This window comes from Medicago truncatula, chromosome 7 (assembly GCF_003473485.1).
Source record: "Medicago truncatula cultivar Jemalong A17 chromosome 7, MtrunA17r5.0-ANR, whole genome shotgun sequence".
Lineage (NCBI taxonomy): Eukaryota > Viridiplantae > Streptophyta > Magnoliopsida > Fabales > Fabaceae > Medicago > Medicago truncatula.
The window spans coordinates 38,613,717-38,636,884 of record NC_053048.1 but is presented as its reverse complement, the minus strand read 5'-3'; the positions used below and the strand labels follow the sequence as shown (position 1 = coordinate 38,636,884).

Sequence of the window (23,168 nt, the reverse complement as noted above, 5' to 3'; positions counted from 1 at the left end):
AGATGGTTGAGATTAAAAGCTCCAATTAATAATCATGTCTTGTTCTAGTCTATCACACATCCTGGAAAATCAATAGAATTCCAAACGAATCCCACTTTATGCAACAGTGCTTGCGTAAATTACATTCCCCTTCCCTTAAAGATACTTGAATTACACTTCTCTCCCCTCCCCTTTTATGTTAAAATATATACTTCCCTCCCTTGAAAAGTAAATTTGATACATCATCTCTTGTGAGATGCTTGAATTTCAACCCCTTCCTTTAATAATTAAATATACACTACACATTAATCTATTTTAAAATAAATAAATATTTTTATAATATATACTAATTTTGAATCACGATTTAAAAAACATAAATTCGTTTTTTTTATAATTTAAATGTCAATTATAATTAAATTTATAATTTGGAGTATAATATTCACATTTAAATAAACATTACTTAATCGACTTTAGTTATTTTTCACATATTTTAATTTTATTTTGGGTTGTTTCATATTTTATAATAGAGTTTAAAACTACATAAGTTAATGAAATTGTGAATAAAAAATAGCGAAAAATATGTATTCAAATTTTGATTATATTTAAATGAACCTCTAATACTATTTTTTTCAAAGTGTGTTAGATTATTTTTTTGCTAGATTATTAGAAGTAAAAAAAAAAAAAATATTGAGTGAGTAAATAGTAGATTTTAACATAAGAGGGGAGATGAATGTAATTCAAGCTTCTCTCAATGGAAGGGAGTGAAATATTTTTTAAAATGTTTTGAATAAGAGAGGAGGAAAGTATAATTCAAGCATCTTTCAAGGGAGGAGAGTGTAATTTACTTATTTTTTTTTAGTAACATGATAAAAAAAAACCTCCTTTCATCTTCGTTCCTTTTTAATTTTTCATGAACCGTTTTTTGCAATTGAAATTAGGGATTTTGATTTAACAAAATCAACAAAGCAAAATTGGAAAGAGACAGAAATGGTTCGATTTTGAATTAGAAACTCAGTTAAGAATCAACAATGGAACGACCCAAATTCAGGGCGGAAATGGTGGAAGCTTGGGGGGCGAGCGACGGCAACCCCTTTCCAGAAAAAAGATAGAAGGCAGAAGCGGTGGTGGACGGTGATAAGAAGAAGAAGAAGAAGAAACGTAGAGATAAGCTTGGTATTGGAACGCGAAGAACAAAGAAGGTATGTGGGTTCATGAATTTTTATAGAATAGGCAGAAATACATGTTAAGCTTTTAATCTGGTCCATTCATTTTTTATCTAATTCTCACATAAATAAATAACTCATTCTTACTAGATATGCCCTCTAATCGGATATAAATTTGTGGATAAAAGAAAATGACCCTTTTATCCTATAACAACAACAAGACAACGTATGTGAGGAAAAAAAAAAAAACATAGAGACTCGATAAGAGATTCATTCATGGGCTCTGAACTCTGAACTCAACAGCTACACTTCACACTCAGAACTCTGTTCCATTCTCTCTTCGCTCTGTAAGTATAATCCTTCCTTAATCGATTTCCTGTGTAAACTGGGTATTTTCCTATAGCGAATTCAATTTACTTGTTATTGGTAGGTACTTTGATGCTTCTACATGAACATAATTGGGCATTTTTCTGGTTCTCGAATGAAATCACGTGGGTCCCGTCACTTTAAATGGGGCCAATTTTTCAAAATGCCGAACTCACATGAATTCCATTCAATAAAAGAGTGAGTGTTGTTAACGTAGTGTCGCGCTGGAATAGCACTTTTGCAGCTGCGATAGCCGGCCCAGTAAACATACAATAGAATTATGTCGCAGACGAGCATAGCTCCCGCGATTCTGCAATTGCGCTTTACAGCAAGCTGCAGAACTGACAACATAGCTAATAAAAATCTCTGCAATGTGAAATTTCCCCTTTTGAATGTTATTAACATATTGTTCATCTTTCTTCGTTCAATTCTTTGCAGAAATCAATTGCAACATTGTAAGACTCAGTCATCTGTGTGGCAATGATGATCTCTTCCGTGCATGCCACACTTTCGCTATTTCGTCAAAGTAATAATAGCCTAAGGAGCTTAAAATTTTGTTTACCTTTCTCATCATCTGCTGCCTCTCTCTCTGCCAACAACCTTTCCCGCAAGAAATCGAGGCAGCAGCCAGTTCTCTCTGCATTGGAGTATGGTGGAGTCAAGATTACAAGACAAGGTACTTCACTTCGGTTTGGTTTTGTTGGCTTGGTTCACAATGTTTAAGGATTTAATTTATATACATTGTTGTTGGTGTAAATATTTTTTACCCTCGCAATCAATCATAATCTGCATATCATTCATAAGATTTTACTTTAATCATAACTATTGTTAAAGTCACATATATGATTGGTTGTGATTTGTTGAAAATGTTAAAAAAATTACACTGATAGTAGATGAAAATTAATCTCGGGTTTTAATGTGTAATATATTGTGCTTCTTGGTCTTTTAGATGTAGTGAAGGACGACGATCCAACAAATAATGTTCCAGACAACATATTTTCAAAACTTGGAATGCAGCTTCACAGGAGGGATCAACACCCTCTTGGGATAATCAAGAATGCAATATATGACTATTTTGACACAAATTATTCAAACAAGTTCAATAAGTTTGATGACCTTTCTCCCATTGTTTCACTAAAGCAGGTATGGAAAAATACATTAAAAAATTCATTTCCCTTTTTCATGTATGATGCATGCATTGATGTTATTTTTTGTTTTCACATTGGTTCAGCTATTCAACTTTTCATAATGAATACAAGTACACAGTTTGGTCCCTTATTAACCATCTGGCTGACAGCTAGTTAACCAACTAATTGGTTACTTATCTTGTTGAGAACTCCTTATCAATGTATGCAATGAACCGCATTCATGTTGATTTCTTATCTTGCATATTACTCCCTGTCTTATATTAAGTGTCACTGCAGGTTGTTTTGCAAAGATTAAGAAAGTTGTTCATAAATGAGAATGTGACAATTTTACAAAATTATCCTTATTAACAATTGGATGCGTAAATAAGTAATGGAGTATAGTGGAATTGAGAGTGGTGCTTATAATATTAGTTTGGGGGTAAAATTGGAATAGAATATTTAATGTTACACTGAAAACATAAAATAACACTTATTTTGAGACTATTTTTTTTGTTCTGATGTGGCACTTAATTTGGGACAGAGGGAGTATTTCTTTTTCGTTGACAAGATAGCTTGAACTTCATAACTGGGCTTCTTTTTGACAATCTTCTTTATGTTCCAGAACTTTGATGATGTCTTGGTTCCTGAAGACCATGTGAGTAGGAGCTATAACGATACATACTACATAGACCCTCAAACTGTTTTAAGGTGCCACACAAGTGCTCATCAGGCAGAATTATTGAGAGATGGACAGACTCACTTCCTTGTTACTGGAGATGTTTATCGAAGGGATTCAATTGATTCTACTCATTACCCTGTCTTCCATCAAGTATGTCCCTTATGGAATAACTGGTTTATTCCCTAATAATACATTTATATGATTTCCTCTTTTGATATCATGTAGATGGAAGGCTTTCGGGTTTTTGTTCCAGACGAATGGGAGGCATCTGGGATGGATGGCACATCATTTGCAGCAGAAGACCTAAAGAAATGCCTCGGGGGTCTAGCACGCCATTTATTTGGTATTTGCAAATAGCCAATACACACATTTCATTTTACAGTTGCTGCAATTTGATAATTGAAGAGGATTAGTAGGATGAAATAATTAGAGAAAACAAAGTATCGACGTGAGTTTGATAAGAACTTCATCTTCATTTCATATACATTGTTTCATGCATATTCCATTTTTCATGCATCGGATAACACAACTATTCAAAGTTTTTGTAGAGCTTCCCATTGTCTGAGAAATTTGTTTTATGCCTTTTAGACTTATTAGTGGCGGGGTCAGGTTTTTGAAAGATCCTTTCTGCTTACAGGGATAAGGCTGAATGTGCCTGACCTTCCAGACCCCAATATTGTGGGAGCCTTGTGAATCAGGCTACCCTTTAATGTTGTTCCCTAGAAAACAATAAAAAATGACAATTGTAAGATAAACAATAACTGAAAGAAAAAAATAAAATAGTTATTCATCAATGAGTTTTTGATCAATGAGTTTTTGATAGAACACTCTGGCGTCATTTGATCCATGTAGCCGACCCCACTTAGTGGGATAAGGCTTGGTTGTTGTTGTTCTTGTAGTTATTCATCAAAGTCTCGTTTATTCAATGACCAGAGTTAAACGAGGATCCATCGCTCGAAAACGGAGGACAAAAATTCGTTTATTTATATCAAGCTTTTGCGGAGCTCATTTAAAACTTACATCAATAATTAGTTGATAAAATAAAAAATAAAATGATAACACCAACAAACAAATGTGCATAATTTATAGCCTTTTTGGTTAAATAGAAATTGGAAATTATCATTGCCTGTAAAATCCTGCTAACAGGAAAATGAAATTTTTAATATTTTATGATGATCATCTCATTGTCATGCTAAAAGAAGGATTCTGTGAGAAATTATATTTAATCAAGGTGTCTTGCTGTGATTGTAAATTTGATATATTCATTTGGAGCCGAGTATAATTTACAAAATGTTTATTTATAATCTTTTCCCTTGTACTTCAGGTGATGTGGAAATGCGCTGGGTTGATACCTATTTCCCATTTACTAATCCATCATTTGAACTTGAAATATATTTCAAGGTATTCTATGTTCATCATTGTCTATTAAATGCACCATGCTTGCATAATTTCTGTTAACAGTTTTTGCTTCCAAAATTATGGTGTCTGATTCACTTTTTGTTTTCAAAATCACCACTGGCATATGATTGTTACCTTAGACCTGTTTGATGCATTATATAAGATAGGGGTTACAGTATAAGGGTCACTTGCTGATATAAGATAAGCCATCTATCGGGTAAACTTCTGAATTACTGTGTTCATTGTGGATCACATGTCATATTTTTTTAACTGGTTAACATAATCATGGATCAAGTTGACCTTGTTGAATATGTATTTTTACCTTACAATAATGTGTTAGGTCAATTACAGGTGTAGCACTAGCATGGTTAAAATGTAATGTGAAAAAAATGAGTTTGTACTTTATATAAAGATCCTTATTCATTAGCTTCATCTTATTGAATTTCAATTTTTGTCATTGGTCATATTTGACTGTTTCTTATGTTTGGTTGGAATTTTTTTATGTTTCGTTATATTGTTTTCTTCTGCTTACACAACAGAGGACATTGAGTTTTAACTTTGGTTAAAATCTAGTTCTTAATAATGATACCATGTAGAAACAAATCACCAAAGTAGAGAGAGAAAGAGGGAGAAACACAGAGGAAAAGGTTTCTTGTATATTTATCTAAAGTAGCACAAGCCCGGTGCTGAATACTTCGTGTGTGTGTGTGTGTGTATTTCCAGAAATAAAAAGACTGGATCAAATTATAAATCAAAAGAACTCCACATTAGGAAGTCCCAGGAAATATTTTCCAATCAATTAAAGCAGGGATTTCTAGTTTATTCAATTAACCTTTGGTATATCATTTTTGTCTCAGGAAAAGTGGTTGGAGGTTTTGGGGTGTGGAGTGACAGAGCAAGAGATTCTGAAAAGAAATGGGAAATCTAATAATGTGGCTTGGGCTTTTGGCCTAGGTTTGGAGAGGTTAGCTATGGTTCTGTTTGACATACCGGATATTCGTCTCTTTTGGTCGGATGATGAGCGATTTACCTCCCAGGTATTTATTGAACATGTTTGACAAACATCCTTCAATATTGTCTCTTTTTTTTCATGGTTGCTAGATGTGACTGCAGAATATATGAGTTAGTCATTCTGATAAACAATTTAATATTTCTCAAGTTTCATTCCTTTTGATCTCTAATGTGTTACTTTCTTTTCTATTATTTTATGTACAGTTCTCCAAGGGCCAGCTAGGGATCAAATTTAAGCCGTTTTCAAAGGTAACTTCTACATTACATGTGCATTTATATTACATTTGTTGTCATTTTTCTGAGTAGTTAATGGTTAAGAATTTTGTTATCCCTTTTTTTTAACGGCAAACAATTATATATAGATAAGAATAAATGTGAGAGTACAAAATAATGTGCCAAGCACAAAGATACAGAAATGAACCACAAAAAGGAATTTTGTTATTCCTTTCAAAATAAAATACCGCAATTTTAAGTTGTAAGTGAATGATCCATTTGACCTGAAACATAAGATGGCCCATGTAATTTTTGTGGAAAACTTTTAATACTTACACTGTTTAGAGAGAAATTGTGGGTCTGAATTGCAATGTATGATTAAAAATAGAAATGCATCTGTCCTTTGACTTTATTGCTTTACTATGTTAAAAGTTCCTGTCATGATATAGTTCAGATACATGGCTATTTTAAACGAAGAAATTTAGAGTATAATTTCTGCATTTTTTCTTTGGAGAGGAAATTTCTGCATTCATGTTTCAGTTGTCAAATAAATTCTTGCCTAATATATGTAAATCTTATACCAGAGGGAATTTAATTAAACAATCTTACAAACACTTTTTTTGCTTGGACCCTTGGTGTTATATTCTGCATGTCGGACTGTATTATTTATTGACCATAAGAAATTTATGTTAACTTTATATTGGTGACTGGATAAATTAGCAATTTTTTTGAGGACATTCTAATTCTTATCTCGGTTTTCCTCTTACAGTATCCTCCTTGTTACAAGGACATCAGTTTCTGGATCAATGAATCATTTACTGAAAACAATTTGTGTGAAGTTGTCAGAGGAGTAGCGGGAGATCTTGCAGAAGAGGTACATTATACATCTTTGAATAATTTGAGCCAAATTATCTGTGGTTACTTTTATTTAGGTTCTCGATTTAGCAGCTTTCATATTGTTCAATTGGGGAGAAATTACATTATATGAGATTATAGATTAGGGATGATGTGACAATATTTGCACAGATACTAGCTTTGGCTTCTCAGTTAATCAATTAAGCCACCACACCCAAATCTAAACCTACCAGAATCATTAAACCAGAAGCTTAAATCACCACTCGCCACAACATTTTTATCAGCCCAAAATTAACTCGTAAAAGACTAACAGAAGAGGCCCTTGTGATACTCGATAGATTCTAAACGGCTGTGCTTGATCTCATGCGATCTGTAAAATACATTCCTATCATCTCTAATTAAGCTATAAAATAGAGAGACTGGTAGCCTCAGACGGTATTTTTTTCTCCATAAGATTTTGGTAATTATTGTTATAAGACGACTAGGTTTCGAAGAAGCTTTGATTTCGTGCTGGTAATTAGTTATTGGTGTCAGATAAGTTATTACAAGAGATATGGGTTTTGGCTGCTTGTTCCCATAAAAGAACATAAAACTCTGTTTGAGATGAATCATTAAATTGGGTTTGTAAACTTATATATCCACATGGTGCCTTCGAATGAATATAGACCAGAATGCTTTGGGATTAATCGCTGTTGTAACAGGAGGAGACTTCGATTATACTTGTTACCACTATAGTTAGTGTTCTATCTGTGCTGAATATAGAGCAAGTTGTTATAGGAATATGTGGTTGTAGCAAGGAAGAGAACACTTTTAATAAATTAACAAATAATTTGGACTCCAGTATTTTTACTAGGGGTGTAACTATTGTTTAAATAGGACAGGGGCGGTGCAGGTGTCAGTACAGTTAATAACACTCTCCCTCAGGTTTTAGCATTGTTGAATGAGAGAAAACTTTCAACTATACTGTAGAGAGAGACTATTTTATATAGGCTTTAAGAGAATCAACATATAATCACCATTAATAATTACAGCATAACTACAATATCATCTCTATCCTATTTACCTAATATTCCTATAATCATTTTATATTATTTACATAAATATCAAAAAGCATAGTAGATGTTATTAGTTGTATGCAACAAGCTTGCTATAATATAGTCTATCCGGGATATCCGAGAATGAATACTCCTGTGAATTGGTCATTTGAGTTAACAGAAGCAATGTCAATGTACCCTGAAGGGATTGTAACTTGTAAGAGACATAACTTCTATGAGCTAGGTCTTCTCACTAGAAACAGGATTTAAGAAAATAGGCATATTGTTATTTTTATTATATAAGAGTAGAGCCTACAAAATAAGTATAAATTATTGTGCAGTGGAGAATAATGAATCTTTTATCGCATGGCTCTATAAATAGTACTAGAGAGTAACATAAAGTTTAAATTCAAATGCATCTCTCTGTTTTTTTTTTTTGGTAGATATTCAAATGCATCTCTTATTCTTAGCATTACTAACGTTTTCTCAAAATTAAAAACAAAAATTACAAAACAATTTAACAAACTCTCAACAACTAGTTATCCTTCAATTCAAATTACAAATTTTTAGGCATTTTCTCTACAATGCATGACTGCATAATTATCACAAACTAGCTTAATTTGTAATTGTCATAATAGCTTTATACTCTGTATTGGACTAGATCTAGCAAGTTTCTTACTCTCCCAAGAGACTGTGCCTCCAATTAGAATACAATGGTGAAGTGGAATACCTATTTGAAGTAGAATTTTCTGCATAAACATTAGCGAATAGCGCAAGTGACTGTTGTTGGCATTGCCTGCCAGGATGGAACTACCACATCTCCATGATCATCACACGGGGATGTAACTTTGATATTCATGGATGACTAGAGTTGCTTTGACGTTCCTCGTAACTTCTGTTTCTTGTAACCAAGTAAAAGAACCATGAGCACTAAGCGATCAAGGGTTATCTTTTTATTATGCTGGGCTTCTCAAATATTTACCCTCTTATCTTTTTTCATTCATTTCCCCTCTTTTCCTGAGATTTGTCATTCATTTAGTTTTTAACTGGATTATGATGACATTAAATTTGGTCCGTTGCTGATTCTGTTTTGTTTCATGAAACTGCAGGTGCAACTAATAGACAATTTCACCAACAAGAAAGGAATGACTAGCCACTGCTATAGGATTGCATATAGATCTATGGAACGTTCTCTTACCGATGAGGAAATTAACGATCTGCAGGTATTAAATATAATTAGAAATAATAAGTGCAATAATAACTAGTCTAGGTTTGATTTTGTCATATTTTGTTTTACTAACATTTTTGTTCATCCTTCAATGCAGTGGAAAGTAAGAGATCTGATACAAAACAAATTGGAAGTTGTCATAAGATGAGCTTTAATGGGTTTAAAATTAGGGTTAATAGTGCTTTATCCCCCTGTAATATAGGTCATTTCCGGTTTCCCCCCTGTAAAATTTTCTTTTTGGATTCCCTCCTTGTAATTTGAAGTTTTTTGGTTTTGGACCTTCATGAATCTTGACTGTACAAAATCGATGATATGACAAGGGGTAAACCGAAATTTGCTCAAATTGCAGGGGGGTAAACATTCATTTCCTCAAATTACAGGGGGCGAAATTTCCTTAAAATTATGCAGCTTTGCTACTTTTTATCTCATTTTTTTCTACGTACAGATGTTTTAGCTCCCATTACAGCATGAGTAACACTAGAATTTTTATTTTATTTTATTTCGGTATGGTGAATGTACTACACAGCTAGCGCAAGAGGAATGTGTATCCTCTAATTTTGCTACGAAAGATCAAATAAAACAAAAGGCAATGGCAAAAAGCCTGCATAACATATAGTGTGCTTGGATTAAAGTTTGTAAACTGATTTTAGATGAATTTGATTTTGTATAATTGATGTTATATAGTCTGTGTTTCAGAATAATGTTTGGAATCATTGGTTAAAATAATTTTATTTCAATGAATGTTGTTTGGGTGGTTCGGACTTGGATTAGATACAGTGTTATTGCATGCATGCACATACAGTGTGATTGCATGCATTCACAATATCGATCTAGATTTTAAATTAAATTTTGATTTTCTTTAAATCTATAAAATTGAGCTTGAAATCTGGACATCTTACTACCAAGATGTGTGAATGCATGTCACTGGGTTGTGTAGCTCTTTAAAAATCACTATGCAATTTACTAATACCGATTTATAGATATGATAGTAGTGAGGATAAGTTGTTAACTAGTGAGGATATTTTTATCAAAAACGTTCAATTAGATTTTGTTTCAACACCAATTGTAAAATATTATTTTAACATTTGGACAATAAAAAACTATGGTTTTGATAAATTTTACATTCAACTATGGATATTAATTACTTATTATAATACATATTTTTAAAAAATCAAATAAGAAAATAATAATTTTGGTAAGTATAATTAATAGCATATATCATCAATTTTCTCTTTTTTCCTTGCTAAATCCTAGTCGTCACTCCTCCAACTCGTCATTGAACTAATCAGCAAGTTCATTATTGAACTCATTGGCCAGGTGTCCCAGTTTCTCTTGTTGAACTCATTAGGAAGTTCAACATACCTTCTAGGTGTTTGAAATGAGCTTACTTTTTTTGGAAGAATTTTCCTACTTTCCAGTTGATGATATCTTCTCTCTTGCTCCAAAATCTTCAATACTTCACCGTCAAAACCTTTGAGGGGTTGCTCTTGAGGAGCTAGTTGGTGAAGTCTTCTACTTCTTGGCTGCAGTGGCTTGGGTCTACTTCCTTGGTGTCACCTCTGAAATTCATAACAAACGAAGCATATTGAATAAAAAAACACCTCACATACATTTATAGACCCGAGATGGTGTTAGACATTGCTTAAAATCCAAGGCAAATGAAGTATGAACCAATTGAGGCAAAATAGAAAGTATAACCTCAAAGTAACACGTGGAAGGCTTTTATTCAAAAATATTTACAAGATTTCAAAATTTCGACATTGTACTTTTGTGACTACGATCAACCAAGCATGCATGTATCAATCCATTAACAAGACATACTTCAAAAAACAGTTAACACATCAAAATGCATGTATCGCAACTGTATTTTACTATGTGATTTGGACCCTTCCTCAACAATATACTTGTATTTTCCCCATGCTTCATACAATGTTTCAAATGCACCTTGGGAATAGACAACACTTGCTAATGTCGAAAGCGTTCATCTACTATTTAGTATTCTAAGTTAGGCTTTACAAAGTTTTCTGTAATGTAACAGTGTGGTAAATAAAATGAGACTTAATAGATTAAATAGTTATGTTAAGACTATATTTCATTAGCTATTTCTCTAATGTATAATTTGGTTTGGTTTTATATGTTGCAAATCTTCTACAAGATATATATTTTCCAATTTTCATAACAATTACTAGTATTATAGATAACTAGATCGCATTCTCGTGGGAGTCAATTATATGCAAAATGTAATATTGTTAGAAGTTGTGGTAAATAAAATCATTGTCATAAGTTCAATTCAAAATAATGTATAGTAAATTATTCATGTAAAAATTCATTATTAAAAATAATAACAATCACATAAATAATTTGAAGTTCTTCAACCATATATAAAAGAAATTTTATACAAGTCTTTGTTTGATATACACTATATCATACATCTATAAAATTATTCACTGTTTAGAATTCCACAAATCTGCAAAGAAACAAATAGCAATATAAAAAAAAATTAATGAATACATAATCAAACCATTAACTCTTTAAATGAAACCATACACATCTATAATCATTTCAAAACTTCTAGCAATTTTTCTGGGTACACCCATTATTTAATAATCAAGAGATATGAGAGAGAGTTATAGGGGATATATATAGAGAGAGTAGTATCGTATGGGAAGGAATGAGGAGGACGAGATCGATTTCAAGTCACATGTTATTGACCTACGACGAGTTGCGATTTCCAATGACAAAATGTTTGTCATCGGGGCAAGGGATCAATGGAGGTGGACCCATTGGCGGTGCGAATCCAATCGTTGACAAAGTCATAGAAGTATTTGACGATTGAAGAAGTCATAATAGAGATGCATTATCCATATTTCACGTGATTTGTGGAGAGCGAGCACATAAGGGGAGGGTGGAAAGGATCCAGAAGAAAGAAAGTGGGTTGTGATTGATGACATAAGAAGATATATGCCCTTTTTAAAAAGAAAAAAAAAAGATGATAGAGAGTGGGGGTTTTGGTGAGTTCATGAGAAAGAGAGGGGGTTGAGATTTATGAGGGAAGAAGAAAGAGATATGTTTTATTGCATGAATAACATTTGGTTTGTTGCATGTAATCCTCTTGACACTTGATTTACTACATGAATAACAATTAGGTTGTTGCATACATTCCTCATGATATTTGGGTTATTGTATGGATAACACTTGGTTTCTGCACGTATTCTTCTCGACACTTGGCTTGTTGCATGTATTTCTTATTAGTCATGACACTTTGTTCATTTCATGGGCAACACTTGACTTGTTGTATGTATTTCATTTGACATTTGGCTTGTTGCATGTATTCCTTATGAGTCATGACACTTGATTTATTGCATGGGTAACACTTGACTTGTTGCATGGATTCCTCTTAACATTTGGCTTGTTGTATGTATTCTTCACGAGCAATAACTCTTGGTTCATTGCATATGTAACACTTGGGTTGCTACATGTATCCTTCTTGACACTTGGCTTGTTGCATATATTTCTCATGGGTTGTGACACTTGGTTTATTGCATGAGTAACACTTGACTTGTTGCATGTATTCCTCCTGATATTTGGCTTGTTGCATGCATTACTCTTAACACTTTGAATGCATTTTAGGCGCCCAATGGTACAAATGGTAGGGTCTTTTTTTTTCTTCTTCTTCTAAAGGACAAAAAAGGGTATGATTGTCATTTGTCATTTTGAGATGTTAGGGTTTTTGCGCCAATAAACAAAACAATGTAAAATTGTACAATTTGTTTAGGGCTTCATGACATAACTTTCTTCCTTGATATAATTAAGATAGATAATATAAAAGGATAATGCTAACCATTGCCATTGAGCCATTGGTTAAAGTACTAAAATGAGTAAGTTTGCATCGAAAAATGGTGTAATTATTGATAAGAAGAAAGTAAAGACTTGTATTTCCAAGACAAAGTTTTCATTATTAGAATCTTTAACCATTGCCCTTAGGGCACTGGTTAGCAAGACCCAATATAAAAAAGTATGAAAAGTTATAAGAGATATGAGACGATTTTCTAGAAGTGACTCAGAAACACAATCTTAAAATTAAGAGTGACTCAAAATCAGTTTACAAAGATATATAAATATAGATAGATAGAGTGATATCGACATTTAAAAAGACGACTTTAGATAATTGAGTAAATTTTTTATTTAAAAAGTATATGTAGCATGTCAAAAAAATTATAGTTTTTAGGTAAAATACAAATAAGTAAATTTAATTATTAAATATTTGTGATTACATACTTTCCACAAGTGAAAAATACATTTTATAAATGAACTACAACTCCTAAAATGTTGAGGTATTTATATAAAAAGTTAATTAGATATTGTATATTTACTAGGAAAGGGTGCCATGGAACAATAAGTTTTTTTTTTTGAACAACTATGGAACAATAAGTTAGATATATATAGAGTTTTGTTACAATAGACCCATTTCATTTTATAAAAGTCTACTTTAACGAACCATACCTTTTTATTTGGACTAAAAAACCATCTATTATCTTTCTTTAAAAATCAAAACTAAGGGACATACATGTAATTTAAAGTTTTTTTCTAACTTTTTTTCTCTTCCACTCTCCCGCTCCCGCACTCTCTTTCCTCTCTCCACATTTGTTTGTTCTGGTTAACCAAAACATAAAACAAGAATATATGCATGAAGTCTTTGGATAAACAAGAACTATTGAGGTAAATGGTACAATGGGTGTTCATCTTTACCAATGAAAATCATAGACATCCATATGAAAATCCAGTACAATTACAAATTCATTCCAGACCAAGAGATAGAGAAACCGTGCAGGTAGCAAACAACATAAAAACCAATTGATTTTGTTTCTTTTCTTTTTACTATGAAAGCTGCATGTTATTCCAAGATTAGAAGATTAGAAAATTCTAGGCAAGTAAGAAAAATATAATCTGAAGCAACGTGGAGAGAGAGAAGGGATGAGAGGGCAATAATAAAAGAATAAAGAGAAAGAAAGTGTGGTACAGTGGAAGAGACAACAACAAAAGATGAAAAGAGAAAGAAAAAAAAAACACTAACTTTTTAACTATAAAATTACATTTACATCGACCACCAAATTTTATCTCATTAACTAAGGCCGGTTACATGAATCAAATTATGTCATAGTGTTCTATTATAAATTAAATTTGGATCCAACTCATTGACTTCTAAATCATTTATGTTCCTTCATTTTGATTGTTTCAAAAAGTAAGGAGATGAGTCTTTTAGTCCAAATATAAAGGTGATGGTTGTTAAAATAGACCTTCGTAAAATGAAATGGGTCTATTATAGCAAATCCATATATATATATGAATGTAATTTGTTACAATATTTTTTTTTTTCAATATATGCCATAGTTACCACTTCTACTTTATGATTATTCTGTATGAATTGTATTTAGTGCATTAGAAAATTTTATGACAATTGTTTTGACTTGATATATATATATATATATATATTTTTAAAGTGAAATTTTATATTTATAGCATTTTAAGAAAAGAAAATTTAGAGAACTTGTGACATATCACAGCACTTAACACAGACACTTACATAGTACCCCTACCAACTAAATTCTTGTACCAACACTTCAATTTGAACACACTCCTTTGAAGGTGAGTCAAATATGTGTCGATTATACCATAAACCTTTGATGAATTACTACTCACAAAATTAATTTAAAAGGATTAAATACATCACGTCTCATAACAAATATTTGTAAATATATTTTAGAAGTTAATTAATATTCATTCCATCCTAAATTATATATGACGTTAGCAATTTCACATAAATTAATAAATGTAGTTAATTTTGAATAGAAAAGAGAAATTATGAGTTAGTTCATAAAATTATACTCCCTCCATTTTTTTTCTTTTGATGTTTTACAACTTCAACTATATTTTAAAATATTTGATGTTTTAGTATATTTAATTTTTTTTCCCAAATTTACCCTCGTTGAAAAACACATCATAAAAGTATTAAATGAGTTGTGACCTTTGACTTATCACATGTAAATTTAATCATAAATAAGGATATTTTAATCAAAAACATACAAATGTTTATATTCTTTAATTACTCCTTAAGATTTGTGTCAAGAGTTAAAACATCAAAAGATAAAAAACGGAAGGAGTTTACTAAGAGAAAGAAAGAAAACATAAAGAATTATAAAATGAAAGAGTAATAAATGGTAATATAAAAAGAATCATTAATGATTTATTGGTAATGTACACTAACATAAAAAATGATTAAATTATAGATTAATATTGACTAGAACAACATATAATTTGGGATGGAGGAAGTATAAAAAATAATTATATTTTATTTCTATATTTTATATTAAATTATTTTGAAGTACGATTTATTTTTTATGAAGTTATTAGATATGATTTTTAGTCCCTATAAATATCTTAAATTTGAGTTGTACTTATAAATGATAAGCATTATCAACATTCATTTTTTTTGGGTTAATTAAATAAATGGTCCATGTAAATATTCAAAATTTTGTTTTAGTCCTTACAAAATAAAATCACATTTTTTAGTCCCTATAAAATTTTCTATCAACATTTTTAGTCCCTGTCAAAAATTTCCATCAACATTTTTGGTCCCTAAAATGCTTAAGGAAAATGTCACAAGGACTAAAAAGTGTGATTTTATTTTGTAAGGACTAAAAACAAAATTGTGAATATTTATAGGACTAAAAACTTAATTAACCCATATTTTTTTTTCTGGTGAATTACTCATTTCTTATTTGCTAAGAAAATAAACCGTTTTGACCAAAAAAAATTAATAATAAAATAGAATTTTTTGACCAAAAATATATATTCAATCTACAATAAATTGTTTGACCAAAAAATATATTAAATTTACAAAAAAAAAATAATATAAATTTAAAATTAATATTTATTCATTATTTTTTTTACTTATTAACGTTTCTTTGCATTGCTTTCTTAAACTCGTTAAATGCTATTTAATATTTAAAAATATTTAATCATCCCTCTGTTCTTTTTTATACTCCATCAGTTTATAAATATAAGCAAAATTGACTTTTTAGGTTCATTTATTTAATAATGTATGTGGTCCACATATGAACCACATTCATTTAATAATGTATGTGGTCCATATATGAACCACATACATCATTAAATAAATGAACTTAAAAAATCAATTTTGATTATATTTAAAGACGGAGGGAGTATGATCTAACACACTTCTTCATTGAAACTCAACATTTTAACAAGTTCAAAATATATCAACGTAGTTCTCCTTTGAGCTACAACCATATCTTGATGTCTGATTCTGAAACAGAGTCTGATGACGTTAGAAGTTTTGTTAATTTTGCAGTAAGAAAGAGAAAGGGGAAAATGCCGATGGTTGATACAAGAAACATTCAAAGAAAGGAAAATAATGAGGGGAAGAGATTATTTTCATCGCCTGAAGAAATTGCAAAACAATTCAAGTCAAAAGCACATGTAGATCAAGGTTAGAAAAACCTATATTCACTTTTAATTATGATTTTGATGGCGTCCAAATATTTCGATTTGTGCAGCAAGTACAATTACAATTTAATTATGTCAAATGATGAGTCCCAAAGTTTTAAACCAATAACATGGTTTTTGTTTCCTTCAAATTGTTAGATATTTTTCATAATCATGCTATTGTTCAAATACCAAGGGGTTATAAGAAAAATGATTTAAAAAGTCCTTCTTTATCATTTTCTTATGTTATAAAAAATAGAAAAATCACTAAATATATTTGATTACACAAAAAAAACTAATTATATTTGATTTTTTCAGTGGGGCCACAATGTAGATTAGAAGATGGTACGGTTTCTCGTGTAGGACGTGATCAACAACTCGTACATCAAGCAGAGGAGGAACAACTTATACAGCAGTCGAAGGAGCAACTCGTACATACCACAGAGGAGCAGGAGGAGGAGGTTGCACGATATTATGATGGAGGACCTTATGATTTGACTCTTCTCACGCGGTATCATGACCATATTGCCCATAAGTTATGGTTTGGTCAGGTAAATAATTATTTTAATTATTTATTTGATAGTTTTATTTAATTATATAAGAAGCTTTTATTAGTTTTATTTATTTTAATTGTTTAATTTAAATAATAATGTTTTACTTATATTAAAATGTTTAGTTATTATTAATTTTGTATTGTTTTATTTATATAATAATGTCTATCTTTTATATAATAATGTTTTATTTGATTTCTTTGTTTAGTTATATAAGAATTAGTTTTAATTATTTTGACTTTTATTTATATAGTAATGTTTTATTTATATAATAATGCTTTATTTAGTTATATAATAATGTTTTAAATTATTGCAGGAGCGCGGTGTCAAAAAGGAGTTAAGAGTAGTATCCCATGGGAAAAAGTTGGAGAGTCGGGTTCCTCCACAGCTCCCCCCTCTGATACAAGGTTGGTTGGACGGGTCTGGACTTAGTGCACTTCAAAGGACCAGTTTAAAGATGGTTGATGCCAATCTGTTATCTGCATTTGTGGAGAGGTGGCATCCAGAGACGTCGTCATTTCACATGCCATTTGGTGAAATGACGATTACACTATATGATGTGGCGTGCCTACTTCACCTTCCTATTAGAGGTGATTTCTACGATCAGCCTCTAGGTATAACTAAAGAAAGAGCAACCTCACTTGCTCATCTGTTATTAGGGGTTACTTGTGATGAGGCTAGGGCAGAGACAAGGAGGACTAGGCGTGGTTGTTACCGTCAAGAGTGGTTGTATGATTTGTTTGTTAGGCATTGTAAGACTGACATGTTTGAATATGCTTCTAGGGCGTACATGTTGTTGCTGGTTGGCTGTACTATTTTTTCAAACAAGAGTATCACTCTTGTAGACGCAAAATATCTATCATTGTTTGAGGATTTGTCAAATTGTGGTAGATATTGTTGGGGCGCAGCTTCTTTAGTAGTTACATTATACGAGCATTTGGGAAATGGCTCAATGATGTCATGTAAGCAACTGGGAGGATATGCGACACTTTTACAGGTATTTATTTTTTAAGATTTGCAATTATTGATATTAATATTATTATTTAGATTTATTATTATTTTTAATTACTTTCCTAATTATGTAACAGTGTTGGATTTATGAATATTTTCCCACTCTTGGTAATCGAGTAGAGAACCGGGTTGCATGTGATGAGCCAGGAATGGGTGTTGCTCGAGCTATGCGGTGGAAGTATCCACGCGGCAATCTCAAGGTTGATCAAATACGAAGGATGATAGACGACCTGACACCTAATGATGTCATATGGTGTCCATTTGATAGTCATCGCCAAGTAATTCCTTTTGATGATATATGTCTATCCAGTGGTTATATTCGTTGGTGCAGCAATGTAGTTCCTTACTTGCCCGAGAGGTGCCTTCGACAGTTTGGATACATACAATATATACCACGACCACCTCCAAATTTTAATACGTTTAATGTAGATGTTGAGTGGAATGATTGCCATTCCAGTGCAAATCAGATCATTGGAGATGCACATCTGACTTCATATCCATTTGAGGTCACGGATACATACATGGAGTGGTACTACAAAGTATCACATCCTCATTTAATACGGCCTACTGAGGTTCAACATGTTCTAGTTGATGTTCCAATACATAGAGTCCTTAGTGATGAAAGACCTTCTAATTCGACATTGGCCGTGATTGTTAGAGAGTTAGAGGGTTGCGCAAGAGATTGGGGGGCTGTGCCAGAGGATCCTGTGTTTAAGCGTTTCTTCCGAGCATTAGACTATGCTCGTGACGGACTTTAAATTAATTATTTTAGTTGGTTTTGTATTTTTGGTATTCTCTAGATGTGGTTATTGTGACAATTATGGTGTTCTATTTTGTATTATTTACATTTGGTTATTATCTTAGTAGGTCTTGTATTTTGTATTATTGACTTATGTGATTATTATTGTTGTTGTTGTATATAATAAAATAAAAAATAGTATCCATAACACATATTCAAAACATAACATCCAACAAATTAATTTTAAGATCAAATATTAAATTAAATAAATAGCATGCTTGAATTCATTCAGATCGTTTATATCAAATCAATACATAGATTTTTCAATCAAATTCAACTCATTCCTAACAATGGGAAATTTAGCTACTCATAGTAAAGAGACTAAAAACAAAAAATAAGTTAAACCGAAATAATTCCGACATCGTTGGTATTGTTCCTGTATTCTCAATCATTTATGTCTCTTCCTTGTATCCCCTTTATTTCCATGTGCGACATCTTCCTCCTATTAAGTGTTGTGCATCTTTTTTTTACATCTTGTTCTCTTCACATACCGTTTCCACCGGCTTTCAAATATATATATATATATATATATATATATATATATGAGTTTTGCTAGAAGACACTTTTTGAAGGTGTCTTTTAGCAATCCACACTTCAAGGTGTGATTATCCACTTTTTAGTTTTAATTGCAACCAACTCTAATTGCAACTTTGTGTTAAACGCCACGTGTTCAAGTCGGTACAGTCAACAAGTGACACCTAAGCAAAAATGAGCTAAAAAGTGGGTCCAGAGACTATTTAAAAAAAAAAAAAAATTTGCAGGGATGGATTTCAATTTTTTTTTTACTAGGGACCAAAATCCAAACTCACAATATTTGCAGGGACCAAAAACATATTTTAGCTTATAATATATTTTAAATTTATGAAGGAGCATGGTGTAAAAAAGGAGTTAAAAGTAGTAGCATCCCACAAGATAAAAGTTGGAGAGCTGGATTGCTCCAGAACTCTCCCTTATGATACAAGGTTGGTTAGAAGGTTCTAGACTTAGGGCACTTCAAAAGACTTATATGAAGATGGTTGATACCAACCTATTATCTGTATGAATTCTGCTCATTATCCAAATAGTTCCGCTCATTTTTAAAATAAATGACCAAAATACCTGCGTGAGTTAACTCACGCTAGTGTTATAATTCACGTGAGTTAACTCATGTAAATCAATTCTCTCCCAAATTACAATTTTCGGTCGATTCACTTCACAACAACAACTAGTAACCCACTTCCATCAATCAATCATCAGGGTACTCTCTCGTTTAATTTGATCTCACAATCCTTCAAAAAATTGCCGAATATGCAGGGTTTTGATTTTCCATCCATTAATCCCATGTAACAACATTGATCATCAATTAGTTTAATTATTAATTCCATGTAATAATTGCGTCGAAGGCATTAGCATGTCAAGCATCCCAGATTATATCAAAGCATGGTACTGGTTACTACAAGCAATTGTTGGAGCAGTACAAGCAATAAATTCAAGAGCCTACTACTATTGAGAAATGCAACCTGCGTATGTTTTGGGGGAGAATTGATTTACATTCAAGCATCGATTTGCAACCTATATTCATTCAATACATTAAGCAATTACATCAATTTGCAATTTGGAGGAGAATTGGTTTTTCCTGGGTATGTTTTGTCAAAATACTCTTACGTGACTTAAAGTCACTTTGAGTTTAACACCAGCGTGAGTTAACTTACGCAGGGGTAATATGAACATTTACTTTGAAAACGAGCAAAACCGTTTGGATAATGAGCAGAATTCTATCAGCATTTCTAATGAGGTGGCCTCTAGAGAAGTCGTCATTTCGTATGTCATTTGATGACATGATGATTATACTATATGACATGGAGTGCCTATTTCACCTTATAATTAAATGTGATGTCTACTATCAACTTCCAGGTATAGTTGAAGAATGAGCATCATCGTTTGCTCACCAACTATTGGAGGTGACTTATGATGAGGCTAGTGCATAAACAAGGAGGACTAATCATGTACTATGTTACGGTAGAGGTTGGCTATTTGGTTTGTTTAATATTGGAGGGTTTGATTATACTGTTATGTCGTACATAAGGAAAAAAAAAAATAGAAGCATGTACGATAACACAATAGAATATGTGCAATTTGAACTATTGAATAAAACAATAGATTACATCTAGAGTGGAGTGTACTTTTTATTTTTATTTTTAAGGGTTAATACCTCTTTTCGTCCCTGTAATATTAACGAATTTCGGTTTTAGTCATTGTAAAAAAAAAAAGGCTTAAATGCTCTTTTGGTCCCTTAACTATTTAATTGGTATCGCTTTGGTCCCTTAACTAAAAAAAAGATTGTTTGAGGACTTAAGTGTTTTTTTAGTCTCGTTTTGGTCCCTTCTGTTAGGTTTCCGTTAGTTTTAATAAAAAACGTTAAGTGTGGACACGTGTCACCTTGTCATTGGCTCTGAGATTTTTTTTTATAAAAAAAAATATTTAATTTTTTTTAAATATATATATTTAATTTTTTTGTAAAAAATTTCCAGAACCAATGACAAGGTGACACGTGTTAACTCTGGGACACGTGTCACTTTGTCATTGGCTTTGGGATTTTTTTTAAAAAAATAATATATATTTTAAAAAAATAATATTTTTTTTTGTAAAAAAAAAAAAAAAACTCAGAGCCAATGACAAGGTGACCCATGTCAAGGAGTTAACTTTTTTTTAAAACCCTAACGGAAACCTAACAGAAGAGACCAAAACGAGACTAAAAAAAAACTTAAAATCCTCAAACAATCTTTTTTTTAGTTAAGGGAACAAAGCTATACTAATTAAATAGTTAAGGGACCAAAAGAGCATTTAAGCCAAAAAAAATAATTAGATTTTGTCCCTGTAATTTCATATTCTTCCACTTTTGGTCTCTCCTTTCATCACATCAGCAGAATATGCATAAATTACGTCCCTGTAATTTCAGATTCCTCTCAATTTTGATCCCTGTAATTTCATATTTCTCCACTTTTGGTCCCTCATTTTACGTGCCATGTATGCAGATTCTGCTGACGTGGTGAAAAGAGAGATCAAAAGTGGAAAAATATGAAATTACAATGACAGAATCTAAATTTTTTTTTACAGGAACTAAAATCGAAATTCACTAATATTAAAAGGACGAAAAGAGGTATTTACCTTTTTTTTAATAAATCTAGAGTGGAGTGTTTAAGTGGTCTAATATGGTCAAATTTTAATAATTGTTGGATCATAAAGTACCAAATCTTGTGGTACATACAACTGATAGCTACATTAGTTAGCAACAAGGAGCATAAATTTAGCAAATGATAAGAAAAATTAGGCATATAAATAATTTATGGAGATTTCATTGATAGATTCTATAGTTTTGTATTTTGATAAATTTGGTAGATAATATAAGTAGGAACTTTGATATTTAGCTGTATTGTTTGTACAAAAAGTTTGCACTTAAAGAAATTAGTTCATGTTCAGCTAGAAAATAATTCTAAGAAGACAAACAATATATAATTGGAGAATGTTAATTAGTGCTCCAAAGGTAATGGTTAAGCATCTAAAACAAGTAAGTTTTTTATGAAAAAATTATGTAATCATTATTTTATTAAAAGTAACATCTTATATTTCTAAGACAAAATTTTTATTTATGGATTTTTTAACCATTGCTCTGAGGGCACCGGTTAGCAAGATCCTATATAATTCTATTAGATGGAGTAAAAACTATTACCATTTTTTGGGAAGGAATTCAACCCCTCTTTTGTGGTGAAGTGCAACAATTGTTTATAATTATGACAATATACCACTACATATAATATCACTTTTTTAGTATATACTTAAAATTAAGTAGATTACAAGCTTTTTTTTTCTTCATATGATAAATCATCCTTGTCCACTTAACATAGGTTATCATACGTACATCGTATTAATAAATACTCTATTTAGAGGTTTATATTATTTTGAGGTTGAGTTTTGTTCTTTTGTTGTAAATCTCAATTATATTCAAGATAAAGTATATATTGTGCTCTTGTATTAATACATAATCTTTTTTTTTTTTTTTTTTTGCTTTAAGAATGCTATGTTATTTACTGTATGAATCATTGTTTTGATTCCTTTGGTAGGAACTATAATTAGGAACTCACATACTTGAATATATGATTTTTATGTTGGATAAAATGTGTATATTTTGTGATGCAAATTCTTTAGTAGAGCTAGCAACAAAATACCAAAAGTTCATGAAAAAAAATCCAGTTCCAAAATGTCGTGTAC

General features: G+C 31.4%; 2 protein-coding genes across 3 annotated transcripts; both read left to right on the top strand.

Annotated features, from left to right (window-relative positions):
• Nucleotides 1-1,338: 1,338 nt before the first annotated feature.
• LOC11438534 (phenylalanine--tRNA ligase, chloroplastic/mitochondrial) lies at nucleotides 1,339-9,732 on the top strand. Of its 2 annotated transcripts, XM_039827788.1 has the most exons (12): nucleotides 1,339-1,489; nucleotides 1,947-2,184; nucleotides 2,458-2,651; nucleotides 3,258-3,464; nucleotides 3,540-3,657; nucleotides 4,639-4,715; nucleotides 5,570-5,749; nucleotides 5,928-5,972; nucleotides 6,706-6,810; nucleotides 8,935-9,048; nucleotides 9,151-9,224; nucleotides 9,407-9,732. In XM_039827788.1, the coding sequence occupies exons 2-11, from the start codon at nucleotides 1,989-1,991 to the stop codon at nucleotides 9,199-9,201; spliced, it is 1,287 nt and encodes a 428-aa protein (XP_039683722.1). In that variant the 5' UTR covers nucleotides 1,339-1,489; nucleotides 1,947-1,988; the 3' UTR covers nucleotides 9,202-9,224; nucleotides 9,407-9,732. The 2 variants fall into 2 exon arrangements, with proteins under 2 accessions (XP_039683722.1, XP_003624422.2); XM_003624374.4 differs by having other exon boundaries at nucleotides 9,151-9,732.
• A 6,600-nt stretch (nucleotides 9,733-16,332) lies between these two features.
• On the top strand, nucleotides 16,333-18,985 carry LOC112416265 (protein MAIN-LIKE 1). Its single transcript, XM_024769499.2, has 4 exons — nucleotides 16,333-16,563; nucleotides 16,878-17,110; nucleotides 17,427-18,107; nucleotides 18,199-18,985. Exons 1-4 carry the CDS (start codon nucleotides 16,371-16,373, stop codon nucleotides 18,877-18,879), a joined length of 1,788 nt encoding a protein of 595 aa, XP_024625267.2. The 5' UTR covers nucleotides 16,333-16,370; the 3' UTR covers nucleotides 18,880-18,985.
• The last annotated feature ends 4,183 nt before the right edge of the window (nucleotides 18,986-23,168 follow it).